Source organism: Embiotoca jacksoni, unplaced genomic scaffold (genome assembly GCF_022577435.1).
Source record: "Embiotoca jacksoni isolate LCO1_2020_lvr unplaced genomic scaffold, fEmbJac1.0.p SCAF_8, whole genome shotgun sequence".
In the NCBI taxonomy this organism is placed as follows: Eukaryota; Metazoa; Chordata; class Actinopteri; family Embiotocidae; genus Embiotoca; species Embiotoca jacksoni.
Window position 1 is genome coordinate 15,782,524 of NW_027185436.1, and position 18,335 is coordinate 15,800,858.

Genomic DNA, 18,335 nt, shown 5'->3' on the forward strand with positions numbered 1-18,335 from the left:
CAGCACTTCGTATCATAATATATATGTATGAGATGGTTTAATTCTTCATGTCTGGTAAATGTGCAGATTCGTATGTGATATACTAAAATCAATGGTGCTGTAAAGCTGCAGTAAGTGCACCTCAACCTACCACAAAAGCACAGATGCTCCTCTGCGGAGAGTCCCATTCGAAGCAGCTGTTGATGTAGCAGCCTGTGTTGATCAGGAACATGATGCAGCGCCGGACTCGGTTAAAGTTGCGCAGAAGCAGCTGGAAAAGAGGCAAACGTGTGAACATTTCAAACAAGTGAAGGCTTATATACATGATTTATCACTTCATGGTGAAAATGGTAGAACAAATATACAAACATGCAGACAGGTGATGAGACCAGGTGTGACACCGGTGGCTGAGTATCTTTGAAAAATAACACTTAAACGCATTGACAACCTAAAAGATAAAGTAAAACAGGAGTAAAATGATCTGAGCACTCATGGTCTTGTGGTAATGCACCGTTAAAGAGGTCCCTTTTCTCTCCTTCTTGTTGAATTAAGATGTGAATTCATCAAAAGTAAATTTAGTAAGGAAATATGTTACATCATGTAATTAGCACCTTTGTCAAAATGATATACTGTCAGTAAGTCTGTCTCTTTGTAAAGTTAACTGAAGCATTTGGTTTCAACTTAAGGTTTGCAGCTTTGACCTAACTCTGGGCTCACTATTACAACATTACAGTACTGAGGGCACCCTGAGGACATCAGTGTTTTCCTTCTTTGGATGCCTATATATGGATGTGAATCAGTATAGGACAGTTGCCACAGCAAGCTGACTCATGGTGCTTCTTTAAAAATACTTTCCCCCTGATGAAGTTAAATACAATAATAACAATTTCCAACACAGTCCCTGGATTCTCCTTCCTGAGCATTCCCTTGGCATTTGGCCAGAGATGAGAGAGAAGTGGCTAACTGCTGTCATCCCCCTGGGTTGCCAACCATTCAGGGAATAGTATAACAGCAGCGAAGAACGGCAACCACCCAATCAGGTCACCACCAGGAGAAAGTGCTCCCAAAGGGGAAACTGTCTCTGCAGATCGCTGTGCAAAAAAATTCCAGGCCATTATTTTACTCTTTGGAAAATTGTGCAAGGGTTTTTAAATGTCTGAATAATGTGGATACACTATGCATTTATAGCACTACAATAAAGTATATTATATGTATGTGTGTATCTGGATGGATTTGCATGTGGTTAGGGGTGGCTTCGCTGCTTTAATGCAAGATGAGAGGAGGATTTCTTCTTCTCCATGTGTAATTATGCGAAGGTTTTTGTTGCCAGACTGGGGACGACTATATGGTGTCCTGCTGGGGACACAGAGACCCTGAGGACAACAAGCCTGCAAATCATCCATTTCCACATTCCTCAGCACGTGCACTTAAAACACATGCTGTACTCTTCCTGGCTCATTATTGACATAATTGCCTTGATAAGAATATTTCATTTTTCATGAATTTTGTCAAAAAAGAGCCTTTAGTTATTCCTTAAAAAGACTTAGAAAAGTGGTGAAGTCATTTATTATGTCAAATGTCATAATTACAAATAAATGCTCGTGTTTGGCAGGCAGTGAATGTTTTTTTTTTCCTTTTCAGTGTGTGTGTCTGCACACTAAACAGCAAGCAACAGCAGGGGAGCTGCTACCACACAAAAGAGCCCTCACGGGGCAATTCCTCCAGAGCAGCCAGTGACATCATCATTGCGAGACGCTGACATGGGTCATCTCTGTGAGTCAGGGGTGAAATGGAGATGAAAAAAGGATTCTGCACTTGGGAGAAAAGCACAGAGTGGGCCAAGTTAGGGAGCAATGGAGAAGGCAGAAACAGAGAGGAAAGAAGGGAATAGATGGAGGGCTGACAAAAGGGTGGTATGGGAGCTGGTGTGTGTGTGTGTGTGTGTGTGTGTGTGTGTGTGTGTGTGTGTGTGTATGTGTGTGTGTGTGTGTGTGTGTGTGTGTGTGTGTGTGTGTGTGTGTGTGTTGTGTTGTGTTGTGTTGTGTTGTGTTGAGCAGGGCTGTGCTCGGCTGTGCATAGTGCAACATTGACTGCTGAGCCCAAACGGTCACTCGTATGACATGTCTGATGTGGGCCAGCCCCTACTATTCATCCCTTTGTGGTGCCGCCACACTGAGCAGCGTGACAATGAAGTGCAAAGCAGCAGTGGCAAAGAGGGCCAACTATAAGGATGGCCAATCTACTTATGCACCCCAGAGCTGACAGCTTGACATTTCTATTCACCACTTTAGTGGATGCGAGGGGGTAGAGATGAGAGAAGGGGGAGAGGAGGGAGGAAAAAAAAAAAAAAGAAACAAAATGCTGGTTTTCCTTCAATCATCCTGTTGTATCTTGCCCACACAGTTGTTGTGCTTTACAAGATGCCACTCACCAGGGTTGTTGGTTTTACTTCAGACAGTCGAGCAGAATAGGGGGTGCAGTGGTGGACACAGATAAAAATGAGGCGGAGTGGAAGAAGATAAGCGTTGGCTGCTGATGTACCTGTTTGGACACTCTGGGCTCCTCTTCAATATACTTCTGTTCAATGGGAATCAACGTCCCGAGACCAGCCTTCACCTGGATGATGGAGTGAACACATGCAGGGTCATATACAGAAAATGGTGAGAGAACAATAAGACTTTTAAAAGAATTCGGGGGATGATGACAGTGAATTAACGAGGAGCTACAGTATGTCTTGATTATTTCAAAGGTTTCTCTAACACATTGTGTACTGGCATAACATGGCAGCACATGCATAGAGCGTGCCCCATGTCAGAGGCTAGAGAGAGCGGGAGAGAAAGCTGTAAAATGGCCGCTATAGGACACACACAGCGATGGTGAATGGGCGAACAAAGGCGGCTGAGAGGGAGTCTTCGATAATTAAAGCCAAAACGAGGACGAGGGACAAGGGACGAGGGATGAGATGGAAGCTAGGGAGGAGGGGACAAACAGAATAAAGACAACAACAGCGTAGAAAGGGGGAATGATGGGGAGAACAAGAGAGGGATATAAGAGAGAGGATAATGGGGGGTGGGGGGCAAAATAAAATAAAATAAAAATCAGGGAGGAGACTCAAAAAACCAAAAGAAAGACTTACAGCATTAAATATCACGTCTATTTCGAGAAAGATGACCCCTTTTGTTGGCCCTGTCAGCTCCTTGCTTTTCAAGGCGTAGGCTTTGCGTTCTCCATTTTGGATCTGTGGGAGAGGGACATGACAGGCGTCTGTCTGGCAATACCCGGCTGAATCGGCTCCCCGGGCCACCTTTGAACCCCAGCTGCTGGCGCTGACAGGGAACCCAAAACAACTGTGGCAACTCTGACAAGTACCTGTTCATTACCCACTGCAGCTCGGCTCTGTCAAACAGAAATTAACTATCCTGGGGAATCATACTGTAGATCCAGAGCATGGATATATTAGACACACAGTTCTTTCACAGGCTATCTATATTTTTTTCCCATATTAGATACACTCTCACATCTTTGTTTTTTTCTCCAAATCGCATCGTTCCGTCTCTCTATCAGTGTCATTTTCATATCATCTCTCATCCCCTAACTTTCTTTCTTCTCGGCAATCAATCTCTTCTTTTTTTCCTGAGCTTCTCTTCCATTTTTTTCTCCCTCCTGTCATCTCTTTCTCTTTGTGAAATAAAAACAGTGTCATCAGTGGAGTTGCAAAAATAACCTCTGCTTTTTATATCTTTCTGTTTCCATTCTTTCTGTTTCTCTATGGTCTCTCCATTATTCCAAAGGGAAAAGAAACGCACAGAAATCTGCCTTTGACTCACATTTAGTAAAGGAATAGCCACTTTCCCCAAGAAGTCCGCACTTCTGTCTCGGTCCTCGTCGTAAACAGTGACCTCAAGTACCGAGTGGATGTCCTTCACGTTACTGGACCACACACAAAGACAACACCGATGACATATATACTGAAGAGTGGGCTACATACTAAAACAATAGGACTGCCATCATATCTTACATAGGCTTTTTTTAAATATTGAAGACACAGAAAACAGATTAAATTCACTACAGGAGACATTATAAATGCCTCATATTTAAAAACCCTCCACTACATTTACATAAATCTTTAATAAAATCACCATAAATATTATGTGATACTGCACTACTGTACAGCATGAGAGAAATAGAAGCAAAGTGTGAAGCTCAGACATATCTTTTGAATACTAGGCTAGTGAAATGGTAGCTGATGTTATGTGTGGAAAGGAAGCAATGAAAAAGATGTGCACTCAAAGAATGACTAAATGAACCTGTCCCATCAGGTGGAATTCACAAGTTTGCAATGTGGAAAAAAAAAATGGCATCACGTATATAAGAAATTATCTAGAGTTAGATCCTTTATTACTATTCAACTTTGTATATAAATAAATATCTGTAAAAAGATTTAATGAGGAAAAACATGATCTTATCTTTATAATGTCTTCTTGGATTTTTTTTTTGCAGGCATAGACAAATTTTTTTACACAAAACACATAAAACTCTATCAAATAAACAGTTGTATTAACATTTGTAAATAGTTTTAAGGTCATTCCAATTAATCAGATTTAACTCAAATTCCTATATCCAATTGGTCACACAATAACGTGTTATCAATAGATATTTTTTCAGTGCTCAGATTTATTCAAAATAAATATTTAAAAAACACTGATGAAAAATGCAATTATGTTTAGTTATTTTCTCTTTTTAATAAATAAGACTGTTGCTCTGACTTTATCAATCTGTCATTAAAAGATACAGGTCAGTTGAAAAGACCATTTTTATTTTCATTAACAATGATGTCATATGAGTTTTGTAAAAGCCACTCACAAAGTAAAGACCTTGTTCCACTCTGGGTTGAGATTTTTGTAGACAGTGTGCGTCTGCAGCCGATCGTTACTCAGTTCCACCACACAGAACGGGTCACTCTTACCTGCCAAGAACAAAAAAAAGAAAAAGAAAAAAATCATACAGGAATGCCCTTCTTTAAACATAGAAATAAATACAGCCGATGCTAAAGTTTGGTTCGCGAATCTAAAGTCATTCCAACAGCTTTTGTCTATGTCCAATCCCACACATTATAAAGATATACAGTTCATAGTATCCTCTCCTTAAACCACATGACAGCTCCAATACCCTGGACTTATCAGAACTGTAATAATATGATTCTTTCATTTTTAGCCCCAATGCTGTGTATATTATACATCAGTATATCAGTGTAGCAGCTGCAAGCCATTTCTATCAGCACCCTGGGAACACGGACGACTAGAAGATAAGCTCCAGGACAACTGTGCCCTGGGCAGTCACAAGGAGGGGGTGGGAGAGAGAAAAGAGGGGGAGAGGACTTTGAGAGTAGATGGTGCTGAGAACACAGAGGTCGATGTGGCTCTGAAGGCCAGACAACTTCGTTCGGAGTAGCGGATAAAGACAGCCGAGCACGGGGTGTGAGAAATGTAGCCGGTCCATGATCGCTGACTCCTAAGTGAGCGGTGGGATCGTAGCGGTCACAATGCAATGAAAAAAAAATAATAAGTAAAAGCAAGTACAACATGAGAATTAAATGATGAGACAATGGCAAAGGAAACATTTCTTCTCCATCACTTCTACTTTTTTGTAACACAGAAAGATTTTAAAAACTATTCAAACCAATAACAGCGGCCACACTAGTTTCTTCACTATGGCACAATTGATATTTTATAGCCATAATAACACAGCAACATATATCCAAATCCAGATTTATTCTACAGAATAAATCATTTTGAAAGGATCAGATATGAAGGATCGCTGCCAAAATAAAACTTAAACACACTATGTACGCACTTTAAAGAGCCTTAGATGTTACATAAATATGATATATGGTTCACTGTAAATCATATTCATTAATGCTAATTAATTCCAACAAAACTTTCACTGCAGAATTTACTACTGTTATGTAACTGCATAGAGAGAGGGTGAGAGAGACCGAGAGGAAAAAAAACCAAAACATAATCAGAGTTATTTCCTCCTCCTGAGAATAGCATACTGTACTATAATAATCAAAACCAGTAACGTCCTATATATTCTCTATTTGTTTACTAACAGCTCACATTTCAAATTCTTTGTACACAGAAAGTGAGACCAGCTCCCCACGTCTGCCAGCCCACCTCCCTTCGATTGCTTCGAGATGAACTAAAAACAACAAAACTCTTAATTCTGGCTTTGATCATTAGATTTTATTAAAAAACTGTCGGGAGCCGTTGCGCTGTTTGTTCAAGCTTATCACTTGAAAAGGCTAGGTCAGGGAGTTAAAAAAATAATGTCCCATACAAATTCCCAGGGAAAATATGAAGAAAACTGAAATACTAGTAAAGGAGCAATGTTGCATAATAAGACTCAATAAAGTTAGGATTGAGTTCACAGCCCCCCAAAGCGTGTGTGTGTGTGTGTGTGTGTGTGTGTGTGTGTGTGTGTGTGTGTGTGTGTGTGTGTTGTAATGGGAAGCGTGCGTGTGTGTGTGTGTGTGTGTGTGTGAGTGTCATTGATTGGTGTGATTTTCTTCAAATGTTGTGACAAGGGCAGGACATTTAGTGGGTGTGCAAAGTAAATGTCACTATGATCAATGCTGAGGCGTAGGTGTTGCCTTTCATATCTGTTTGTGGCACTCTATTGATGTAGAGTGTTTCAAGTGGATATTGACAGCTATGACTTCTACGACAGAAAACAAGATACATTAAAATAGACAAAAGGCAAAAGACTCAAGAGCCTACTTCTCAATGCATCTCTGTATACACTTTGTAAGACACATAACCTCTGTCTTGTACTAAAATGCAAATTCTTCCTTGGACTCATTTTGAATGCACACAGTATATTTTAAAATGGTAAACCAGTTAAAAAAAAAAAAAAAAAACAATATCCTGGCAGCAGTTTTTATTCAATATTTTACAGTAAAGATTTTAAGGAAAAAAAAAAAATCAAAATCCTCCTTAATCATCCCGGAGCTTCCACATCATGAACGATTATAATGTTGTCCCCACAAATCAAGTTTGATTAAATTTAAATGCAATCACCCAAATTAAGAGGTGGAAATAATTTCTGCAGAACCCCGTCCCTCCCCCCATTTTACCTCTAATATTCTGTTTTTAATGACATGGCAGGCTGTGTTGCCGCAGAGAGCCAGTTGTTATTGGCGATGAACTTTCACCTTATTGGCCGCCAGCACCAGAGGCGGCTGTCTTAACCAATTACACGCTCAGGTTTGAGCGCCACTCAGTGATCATCCAGGTAATGTCCGAGTAAAGCTCCTCCCCCCCTCTGGGTCCCATCTCTGTAGCACTGGTAAAGGGTTTGCAGCAAGGAGTGGGTTGAAATTAATTTCAGAGTGCTCTAAGATAAGTGTGGAGGATGAATACAGGACAGAAACGAGGAGGCATACTATAATTGCCTCACAGGAAGCTTAGAGTCAGTGAGGAGTTTGAGGTTGGAGAGTGAACGCACACTCTCGTGTTCCTGTGTTATCACAATCATGACTCTTGATGATTGAGACTTTAAAATGTAAATCAACTGAATTTTTGATGCTTTTCATATTTCAATTCTTTGTCATTAATAGGTCATACAAAATAATCTCCAATATTTCCCAAAGTATCAAGTGAAAATGTAGAATTTACTGGGACATGTGTTTCAAAATTGACTGAAAAACAGCCTACACATGCTGCGGTGCTGGTGATGCTTCTGCTGCTGCAAGCGGCCGCCGTGTGTGTGTGTGTGTGTGTGTGTGTGTGTGTGTGTGTATGTGTGTGTGTGTGTGTGTGTGTGTGTGTGTGTGTGAGAGAGACTATTGAAATGTTCTAACAGTATAGCATCCACACAGAGGGACAAGAGCCATGGCAGACAAAAGGGATTGTTGGTTTTAGAGACTATTTTCAGTTATCCTACTTGGGCTGGAGTGGAGCTACTCCACAAAAACACTCCAATTAGAGAGAGAGATGGCCAGAGAGGAGTGAGAGGGAGAGGAGGAAATAAAAAAAAAAAAAAGACAGAAGAGGAAACAGGCAGCCTGAATGGGAGAGAGATGGTGAACTGTTTCTCTCCCACTGACCCCCCCCCCCCTCTCTCTCTCTCTCTCTCTCTTCCTGTCTGTCTGTCTGTTTGTCTGTCCTTCTGTTTCTCTCTCAACTTGGTCCTGATCCTCTCTTGGTCTGGGTTGTTAAAATAGGGTGTTCATGTGGTGAGGGCTCTTATGTGGCTCTTACAGAGCTATTGTTTCTGCCAGTGACACACACACACACACACACACACACACACACACACACTTACACTCACACTCACGGCATCAGACTCAAAACAGGAATAAGCCATCTCGAAACAGCCCCTCTGCCTGTCTGGTATCAGCATCAGTTCACTTACTGTATTCATCTGTGTAAAGTTAAACCGGCCGAAAGAGAATTTGTTTTTGTGGTAAGAAATAGAAAAATATGTCCTTTTATTTCCACAACATATAAAATCAAATAAGGTTTCAGATTGAACTGTTTAAATTTGAAATCTTAATTTCAAAAGTAAATGTTTACATTTTGAGTATAAACTTTATTTCAACTTTCTTTTATTATTTTTCAATTTAATTACAAATTGTTCAGTGCTCTGATGTCATGACAGATGTCAGATCTGAAAGCCAATGCGAAGTTAAAAAAAGTTGTTGTTTTGTATTCAGTCTTAGTGCTTTCTATGTCAAATTAGGCTGGTAGGCACCACAAGCCATACTGTACCTTTACTGTAAAGTGAGTCTGTAGCAATAATTTCAAACCACTGTAGGTTGTAGAGACACTGCCTGTTTGATATGCTCATCAAAAAACATGTTTGGCTTGAGAACAGAGTCAAAGTGAAAGACAAACAGCTCTTAGACATGTTCACACTTTTGTTCTCTTTATTGTTTTTAGAAGATTCCATAAAGCTTAGACTGAATGATGAGCTCTACAACGGAGTCACAGAGCAAATTTCTGCTCAGAGTGAAATACAAGTACCAGACAGCCATTAGCCTTGCACTCTGACAGCTGTGGTCACCCCCCGCAGTAACCCAAATCAACCAGCTCCACTCTGTATTTGCTAATGGGACTGTGGATGTTTCAAATGGAGAAAAAAAAACTCTCTTTCTCTCCCTCACACACACACACACACACACACATACATACACACACGCGCACACATATTTCCTTCTCTCTTTACTAGATAATACAGAGTGAAAAACTAGGCCTGTCCACTGCAGACCTAATTAAAAGTAAGAATTAATGGAGAATGGAAGATTCAGAGAGAGCAAGCAGAGAAAGAGCAGGAGGAGGGAGGAGAGAGATTTGTTGGTTCAAATGTGTACTTTTTCTCTATTATTAAAATGAGCAGCCTGCATCTTTTCTAAAAAAAAATGCAGAGACAAATTTAGCATCCTGCACAAAGTAGACTTTAACTCTCTCTGAGGATTCTTGTAGCGGATGATCCCTTAAATAAAAAATTACGCCCTCACTTTATCTGTGGCTTGATTAATGGCAGATTGCTTGTGGAGGAAAATGTGCCACAGAAATTGTTCAATGTCTGTAGGTGCAAAAATTAAGCAAAAGTTATTTAAAGCAAAAAAATAAAAAAAAAATACTCTCAGTTTCTCTTGATAGTGTCACCTATCAGATGTCCACTCTGACATTTCAGCAGAAATTGTAAAACAACAGCAGATATGTATATATGAGCAAGAATCTGAGAGTGGAAAATAACGAAAGTAACTTATGCCAATCTACTGTATATAATAACTCCTGTTGTTTGGACAAGAGGTCATTGTCTTACCTGTGACATCCGCTGCCAGCAGTCCCTCAGCCCTGATGACTTTAACCTGCACCACACCGACATCTTTCAGGTTGTGGAGTGACCTCCAGAGGCTCTGAAACGTCACAGGAACAGGGGTGAAAGGTCAAAGAGGACATGAAATTAGCATTGAAGCGAAAGGCAGGTCAATAGCCTGACATTTCATTAAGAGAGGAAAGGGTAGAAAATGTCCTTTACCAGTCTTCATTTGAAAATGTAGAGCTGGCATTTATAGTCGTCTAACAGGGGACAAATGGCTGAATTTAATTGACCAAAATAGCTGCGCTGGCCTGTTTGAAATGTTTCCTAACTTTGTACTTTTTTTATAAAATAAATTTACTGTATTTGGTAAAGAAGAAGAAGCCAAATAGAAACGGCCACAACAAATTAAAAACAATACACATTCATGTAGAACAAATAGAACAAGCAATTTCAACACGATGACATGTAGACACAGCAACATCTCAAAATATAAAACAAATAGAGGGTTCATTATTACATATTAACTATTCCTAATACACAGTGAGAAAGCTACTGTTACAATTTGTTTTGACTCACAAATACAGAAAGTGGTTTCTACTGTTTTAATGAAAACTGATGTTTTCCCTGCTGGCATGCATAATTTGCACGTGATGTGATCTTAGTAATAATAATGTGTCCATCTGCATTTGCTTCATAGAGAAAAAGAAATTAGGCTGATATGATAATAGAGATATTGTGGTGACTGGCTGTGGCATACTTATATGAGGCAAACACACACACTGACCTCCATGAAGAAGGAGGGATGAGTGTGCAAAAAACTAGAGTGTGGATCTGTGGAGATTAACGGCTCAGCCATGTGGCATGGGCACACGCTGACACACACACACACACACACACACACACACACAAAATCATGAACTCGTGCTTTTGTTCACAACCAAATACTCAGGTATAAACACATGCATAGAAAACCTACACTGAGGCCAAATTGAGTAGCATGTCGGCGTGTCTTAAAAGCGGAGTGGAAATGCACTTCACTTCAATTTATTTCTCTCTCTCTCTGGCAATAACCCCTTCCATCCCCACAGGAGTAATTATAATTTAAATTTCAGAGTCAAGGCCAGGCTACAGACTTAATTCATTATTACCAACTCTGTCAGACTCTGCCTGTTTCCAGCGATATCATTGTCCAAAAGCTCTCAAAAGGAGATGAGAGGGGAGAGTGCGTGAAAGAAAGAGAGGGGGAAAGAGAGTGTGCAAAAGAGAGACATAGAGAGAGAGAGAGAGAGAGAGAGAGAGAGAGAGAAGAGAGAGAGAGAGAGAGAGAGAGGGTGCAAGGGGACAAGTCTCAATTTTAAGGCACGATTTCTCTGAAGATACAGCTGCTTGTTGTGATTATTGGGGAGCAGCCAAGAAGAGAGGCAGAAAGAGAGTCAGAACGAGGGCATGCGGGAGGCAACAGAGGACGAGACGAAGGCAAACTAATGGTTGACTAGTTCGTGTGTTAGGGTTCAAACAGGAGAACATGCCATGATGCTCATGATCCAGCTGGACGGCTGGGGATCAAACATCTACACTTTTTCAGTGTTTACCAAAATGTGTCAGAAGTAAAGACTGGACCACAAATTAATGTCTGGTCAGATTCATAAACATCGTTACTTTTTACTGAGTAAAATATTTATGGATTTACACTGTGACTAATCAATTTAGATTTTGTTTTATTGGTCCGATTTGAAATCTTGTTCACATGTTTGATAAAGACAATTGTTGATATAAAATAAACAAACTGCCAACTTGAATAACATTTTGCATAGTACCAAATTAAGTACATTATGGCAATACCACAGCATTGTTGTTTTAATACACATATCATTAGAATGGCAAAGAGACTTCTTCAATGTATGGATGCTGAGATGTTCTTTTCCACCCCCCAACCATTCCTCTGCTCTTCATCCCTTCCTCCCACCGTGCAGGATCCCTGAGGGGACATTTAGGGTTCAGCCTCAATCCATGATTTGTAGAGAACACACCCTCCATAAGGATTCAAATCCTCATTAAAAGGATAGACAGCGATAGATGGACTGGGCAGACAGGTAGAGAAAGAGGAAGCCAATCCCCCACCCCCTTATTTATGTCTCACCACCGTCAACACGCAGGTGGAATGATGGGGGGGTGAGGAGGAAATGAAAAGGAGGGATGAAGAGACGAGAGAAGAGAAAAATGGAAGGACAGAGTTAGCTTTCATAAGAGAAACCAGCGCCCTGTCTGTGACTGACGTCCTGTCACTGTGACGTCTTCTTCCCGTCTCTGTCACACTCCACAGACACATAAACACACAAATGAATCAGCGCTGGCACAGGCTTATGACTCACTGTCATCTTTGCAGCATGTCACCTTTCATCACCGCTGCATAACATTTCACACGCACGCACACGCACGCACGCGCGCACACACACACACACACACATACATACACACACACGCACACGCACACACACACACATCATCTGCCCAGCAGCTCCTCATTTTAGGGGACATTTGATCAAATGACTGTGAATGCTCGAACTCAAACCAAATGGTAACGACTTCCTCATCCTCCTGCGATTCCCACTCCTGTTCATCAAGTCATGATCACTGTCTGCCAAGAGTTTCTGTCAAAGTTGCTCTCTGCTCTTCCCACACTTCAGTGCAGCCCCTTATCTCACTTCCTGTCCAGGTTGTGTCCTTTCACTTCACCTTAGAGCAGTGCTCCAGAGTGAGCGGGAGAGGTATTGCAGGTGTGTGTGTGTGTGTGTGTGTGTGTGTGTGTGTGTGTGTGTGTGTGTGCAGTATGGCACATGGCGGTGGGTGGTGAAGTGCCACCACTTCAGCGGAGGTCACCACGTCCTCCTTCTCTCATCCACCCATCTTGTGGCCACCTCAGGCCCATTAAGAGCCATTAGTGTGTGTGCTCCTTTGCCATCATAATGCATAAATCTCTTTTTTTCCTTTTCCTTTTCTCTCTCCGTCTCTCTCTCTCTGTCGCTCTCCACTTCTGGTAAGCAGTAATTAAGGATGAAGGAAAGGTTACGGTGAGCAATAGAACATCTAAGGCAATTACACCATGTTGCATATCTCTGCTGTAAGTTACATTCAAAGTAGTTTGCGGTAGAAAATATTGTGCACTCACTCACACATACATGCGGTTGAAACGAGTGTATGCAGGCTCACAGAGACCTGGTACATACACACACACACACACACACACACACACACACACACACACACACACACACACATAGTATGTGCACACGGGGAGCCATCACTATGCAGAACACCTAGAATGAGACAGACTTTAATGAGCTCAGTGCTTGCAACAGATCCCAGCACTCAGGTGTCCGTTATCGGTTTTCATCAATGGCCACAGATTGAAATGGGACAAATAACACCTGCCAACTTCAGCACAGTGACCTCATTGTGACCACACACACACCTCTAGTGTATGCGTGTGTGCATGTGTGTGTGGTTGTGTGTAGGTGTGTGAGTACGTATAGTTGTGTTGTTTGTGTGTGATAAAGTGAAGGACATTTTTACGACTGAAAATAATAATTATGTAAAATAAAGACAGTAATGTCTTCTTACAAATTCAGTTTGCATTTATGTAGGTTTGTTTTTTTAGCAACATCCACACTTTGCAACCCACTGCTGCACGCTGCCTTAAAGTCATTTGGAGTTTGTTTTCATGACGTACAGAGTGGGCCGTGCTGCTGAAGGGTGGGACAAGCAGAAGATTTCAAATGTCTTCTCTGCTTTGTCGTTGTTTGTGAAGTTATGTGCTTTTTAAAGCTGTGATGATGACAGCATTGTGCTTGAACTGCTTCACCCTTCCCAAGCATTTTATTAGATAGCTGACACAGGTAGATACTGTTTTAGCAACGTGTCTGTATGTTTGTGCCTGTTTATGATTGGCAGTTGTGCGGGCTTGTGCTGGACAGCTGATTTCAGATGGTAAAAATGTGCCTACACATCCACCTACACATGCACACACTGAGCAGATTATTAGGCTTTGAGCAGCACTGCTATGCATTAGTGGTGCTGCTTGGTCCTACCAGTTCTCTTTGATAAGGTACATCTTTATTAAATTCCCCAACTGAAAGACTGCGAGTCTGGGGAAAAGGAATATGTTAATAGGTAGAGACCATTCAAGTCTTCAAACCGACCTCACTGTGCCCCTCCATCTGCAACCCCCCACTTTCCTCCACCCGCTATCTCTCCATCCCTTCATCTAACAGGAGGGCCACAGTGGCAACAGACAAAGAACCAAGGTTGCTTGGAAAAGCGGCACAGAAATGGGTACTGCAGGCGAGAGAAGGAGGCAGGAAAAGAGGTAGGTGAAGGAAGTAAAATGTGTCGCCTTCAGCCGAGCAGAAAAACGGGGTCTGCGCAAGTTGTGAGAGAGGTGAAATAGCTTTTTCTTTTCATTTTACACGCCTTCCCTTCTCGGTGCAACCCTCACCCTTTACCTCTCGCCCCCTATTACACACATTCATTCAAACACACACACACATACACACATACACACATACACCCACACTCCCCACCCTCATTTTGTGACTGTCAGGAGAGGCACAGCGTGTTTGTGTATCAGTCCTAGAGCTCCCCCCTCTGATTTTGGGTGGTTCCTGCAGTGCGAAGCAGAGCGGTCGACCTCCTGTGGCTAGCCAATAAGGCACCGCAACGGTTATGTAGGTCGTAGCCCTGATGTTCGGCCACTGGAGCTTACGCACACATTGAAAGAGGCAAACACACACGAGCTGGGGAGCATCATTCACTGAAATCCCAACATATCCGATAATCTCACAAACACAGACAGCTCCTCACTGTACACTATGCAAACACACATCTACACAAACAAATATAACTAAGTAGTACTCACAGGAACAGTTCAAACAACCCTCCTAGACAATTAAATGTAATACTTGCGAAAATGAAGTCTTAAATTTAACTGAACACTAAGCGACCAAATTTTGTATAAGTCATGGCTGTGAGCAAATCCAGCTGCAGCATTGAGAGATAACAAACACCAAAATTCTGTGGAGGACAATAAAAATGCCCCATGTGAAGGCTGTCAGTGAATAAAATCTGTTGAAGGGTATGGGAGTTGTGTCTTTGTAGCAAGGAGTGAGGATGACAGGGTGTAAAGGGTTAACTAGGCTAAGACAAAGACATGAAACCATTGTATTGAGAAGAGGGCCTCTGGAGCAGATGGAGCCTTAGGGCTCTCTCACTCTGCCTGTCTCACTCTCTCTATTACAAATTTAAAATCAAGCGGGTTTAATGACAACTGGCTAACAAGCGAAGACCTTCCGCACTCAAAAAACAGAGCTCACGTGTATTCATCATACACACACAAATCTGCACAATACCTGTGGCATGAATCATTACAGACCTCTAAACTGCTGTATGTCTTTTTTCATTTCCCTTTTGTGTACTTCCCACTCCTCTGCTCTCCACTTCTTCGAACTTCAAGCCACAGCTGCGAATCCCAACACATTAGCTTCCTGATGAATAAGAGTCTTTCAACAATGACAATGAGTAAACTGTGACTATATAACAATTTAGAAGTCTGACTGTAAATGTGCGAGGGAGTTGTTGTTTGACACATCAGTCTGACTCATGACACAAAAAAAGAAACAATACTTTTCTTTGTCGTCGCAACTTGGACATGTCAACACCTCCCCGCAGTCATCACTCCATGAAAGAAGCTACAGTATCAAGTATGTGGTCAGTCAGTGATACAAGGGTTGACTGTGCAAAATTTGTTCCAAGTGAGTGTGGAAGAAAATGTCAAGTATATGAACATAGAACAGTTGACAACACAGTATTGCTGGAAAGGCATGAGACCTATTAAAAGCTAGTCTTTTTTTATGTTTTTAAATTAAGCTCCTGTATTTTGCGCACTTTCCTCAACATACTCTTATTGTAAATTAACTCACATATCTCTGCTTGATCTGGTGTCTCTCATGCGGGTCATCCAGCATGTTGACTGACAGGTCTGAGATGGAAACAGCAGCCGAAGCAGTGAGTGTAACCAGCAGCACCAGCACACCTTCACCTTCTTCCAGTGGCAGGTCCAACTTGTGTGTATGTTCTTTATTAAGAAGCGACAGGTTGATGGTACACCTATAGTGAAGTAAAAACAAAATGACAGAATGAGTATTTTGTGGAGAAAAAGACCTAATTGAAACACGGACAGAAAGACCAAACCTAACGAAGTGAAGTCAATCAAAAACACGATTAGCATTAAGTGTTGTGCTGGAGCATGGCAACAGCAACGGTCTACTAATACTGTACACATAGCAAGCATCCATAACTATCTTATAACTAAGAGATAAAAGCGTCAGCTAAATGAAATGTAACGTAATAACTGACACAATTAATACCTTTTACTAGGCACTTAAAAGCATCCTCCCTTCATTTAATTGATTTCCTGGCATGCCCTTAATATATCTATAGTTTATATCAGCAAAAGCATTCAAAGCAAAGGCTTGATCAAGTGCCTCCACCCTGATGAAAACTCGGAAAAAACTGTTTTCATTATGAAATAGTCGAGTATATATATTTGCACAGGAATGCTATACTCAGTAATTTATGCTGAAGTGGACGCAAATAAATTAGTAACATTTTGCAACATTTTTCTCTAAGACCTGCACTGTCTGCATAAGTCAAAGCTATGTGTAATTTTGGTGACCGACACCTATTTTACCCATAGTGACAAAGACGGCTGAGGGACACTGTACCTTCCCATGAAGTCGTCCTTCTTGCCAGCATCTTTGTCCCAGACTGTAATGTCCACGAAGCCGCCATGCTCCTCATACAGGTGGAAATCAAACTGTTCTCTCCACTGGGGGTTCAGCGTTTTGGAAATTGTCTGAATAAACCAAGCAAGGAAATACACTGTCCATGTGTCTCAGTTGCTTATGAGTAGTGTCGATGACACATACATACATATACATGTTGTATACGATACATATGAGCTGACAGGGCTGATAAAATACGTTTACGGACTATTCAATTAAAAAAATACGCAAGAAAAAAACCGCATTCTGTTAAAATGCACAGAGAGGCGACATCTTGTTGCATGTAATCTAAAGTATATAGAAATGAGCAAAAATAGGAAGAATACACATATTCACTATAGGTTTATTGTCGGAACAAGAAAAGTGAGGGAGGACAAATCATTTTCCAGATATGTACTTTCAAATGTATTGTAGAAGGTTTAAGCTGTTTTTCTAATGTGCAATGCTCAAATAACCATAACATCATTTATTGTTAATAAGAACAAGTACAATTGAAAAAAACTCAATAGTCTCAATAGTTCCACTGCATGCTGGTTATGTAAAGTAATAAAAATGTCCTTTTCTTATTTTGATCCCATATTTACGTGGTGAGGACTCAACGGTGTGTTTACCTTACTCTTGTACTTCTGGTGACCCATCCTGAACTTGACGTAAGGGTCGCTGAGGCCGTTGGCATCCATTGGCTGCAGGCAGCGACCTTCTATCAGACTGATGCTGACTATACCTCGCCATAGCTGGGCTTTTCTGTGCACATCTGACAGACGCATACTCTGATACTACAGCAAGCACACACACGCACGCACGCACGCGCGCACATACGCACACACACACACACACACACACACATAATCAAAGAAACATTTACACACACACGTGTGCATTTATACATATACAAGCATGTATACAAAACACCTAACAAATAATACACAGATACATGAATGAATTAACCCCAAGATAGAAATGGGGCTCGAGTACACGTTTCACTTTGTCAAGATGGAAAAGAACTGCAGACAACACAGAAATGAGCATGCAAAACACATAAGATAACACTTAAACACAAAATGAGATAATTCAACACAATTTACTCCTGCGGGGCGAGTTCACCTGACATGCCAGAACATCACTATGAAATACAAAACAGACTCATTCAACCAGCACAAATCTAAGATCCTGAACAATTTCGTGGGAATGCTAAGAAGCCCCACGACTGATCATCGTAACATTTTCTCCACATTTGTGTAAAATTGCAGAATGTGTACCGTAACCTTCTCCTGTTTACTGAGAATCGAGTGTGGATAAAATAGCTTTAGTCTCCACCTCAGTGCATATCTTATGCATATATAAATTCTATATCATTAGAAAAATAAAATAAAATAGAAGTGATTTGTAAGCTGTCTTCTCCAAAATGGGCAACCACTGAGATGCTGTTATAGTGTACCCCTGTACATTTGTTATTCCATCTGGCTATACTGTAAGTTGACAGCTCTGCAAATTCAGATTGATCACGCTCCACATTTTCAGCCTGTTTTTTTTCTTCAACAGTTTTCTCAGCACTTACAGGCCTATTTAACCTCTCTTTGAATCATGTCAGTATCCTTCACTAAAACAAAGAGCAGGGTATTTATTTGTCAAACAAATACACATCCTCCCTCTCTCTCTCTCTGCCTTTTCTCTCTCCTCCTTCCT

General features: G+C 41.2%; 1 protein-coding gene across 10 annotated transcripts in view; it reads right to left on the minus strand.

The window, feature by feature from the left end:
- mctp1a (multiple C2 domains, transmembrane 1a) overlaps window positions 1-18,335 on the minus strand; it is a 128,800-nt gene that overhangs the window by 45,650 nt on the left and 64,815 nt on the right. For all 10 annotated transcript variants that reach the window (XM_069138978.1, XM_069138984.1, XM_069138981.1 and 7 more), the window contains 9 exons: window positions 17,261-17,425; window positions 16,590-16,720; window positions 15,786-15,972; window positions 9,811-9,904; window positions 4,843-4,945; window positions 3,807-3,909; window positions 3,116-3,217; window positions 2,521-2,595; window positions 131-250 (listed from right to left, as the gene is read on the minus strand). In XM_069138978.1, coding sequence (XP_068995079.1) covers window positions 131-250; window positions 2,521-2,595; window positions 3,116-3,217; window positions 3,807-3,909; window positions 4,843-4,945; window positions 9,811-9,904; window positions 15,786-15,972; window positions 16,590-16,720; window positions 17,261-17,425 — 1,080 coding nt within the window. The remainder of the gene's footprint in view (window positions 1-130; window positions 251-2,520; window positions 2,596-3,115; window positions 3,218-3,806; window positions 3,910-4,842; window positions 4,946-9,810; window positions 9,905-15,785; window positions 15,973-16,589; window positions 16,721-17,260; window positions 17,426-18,335) is intronic.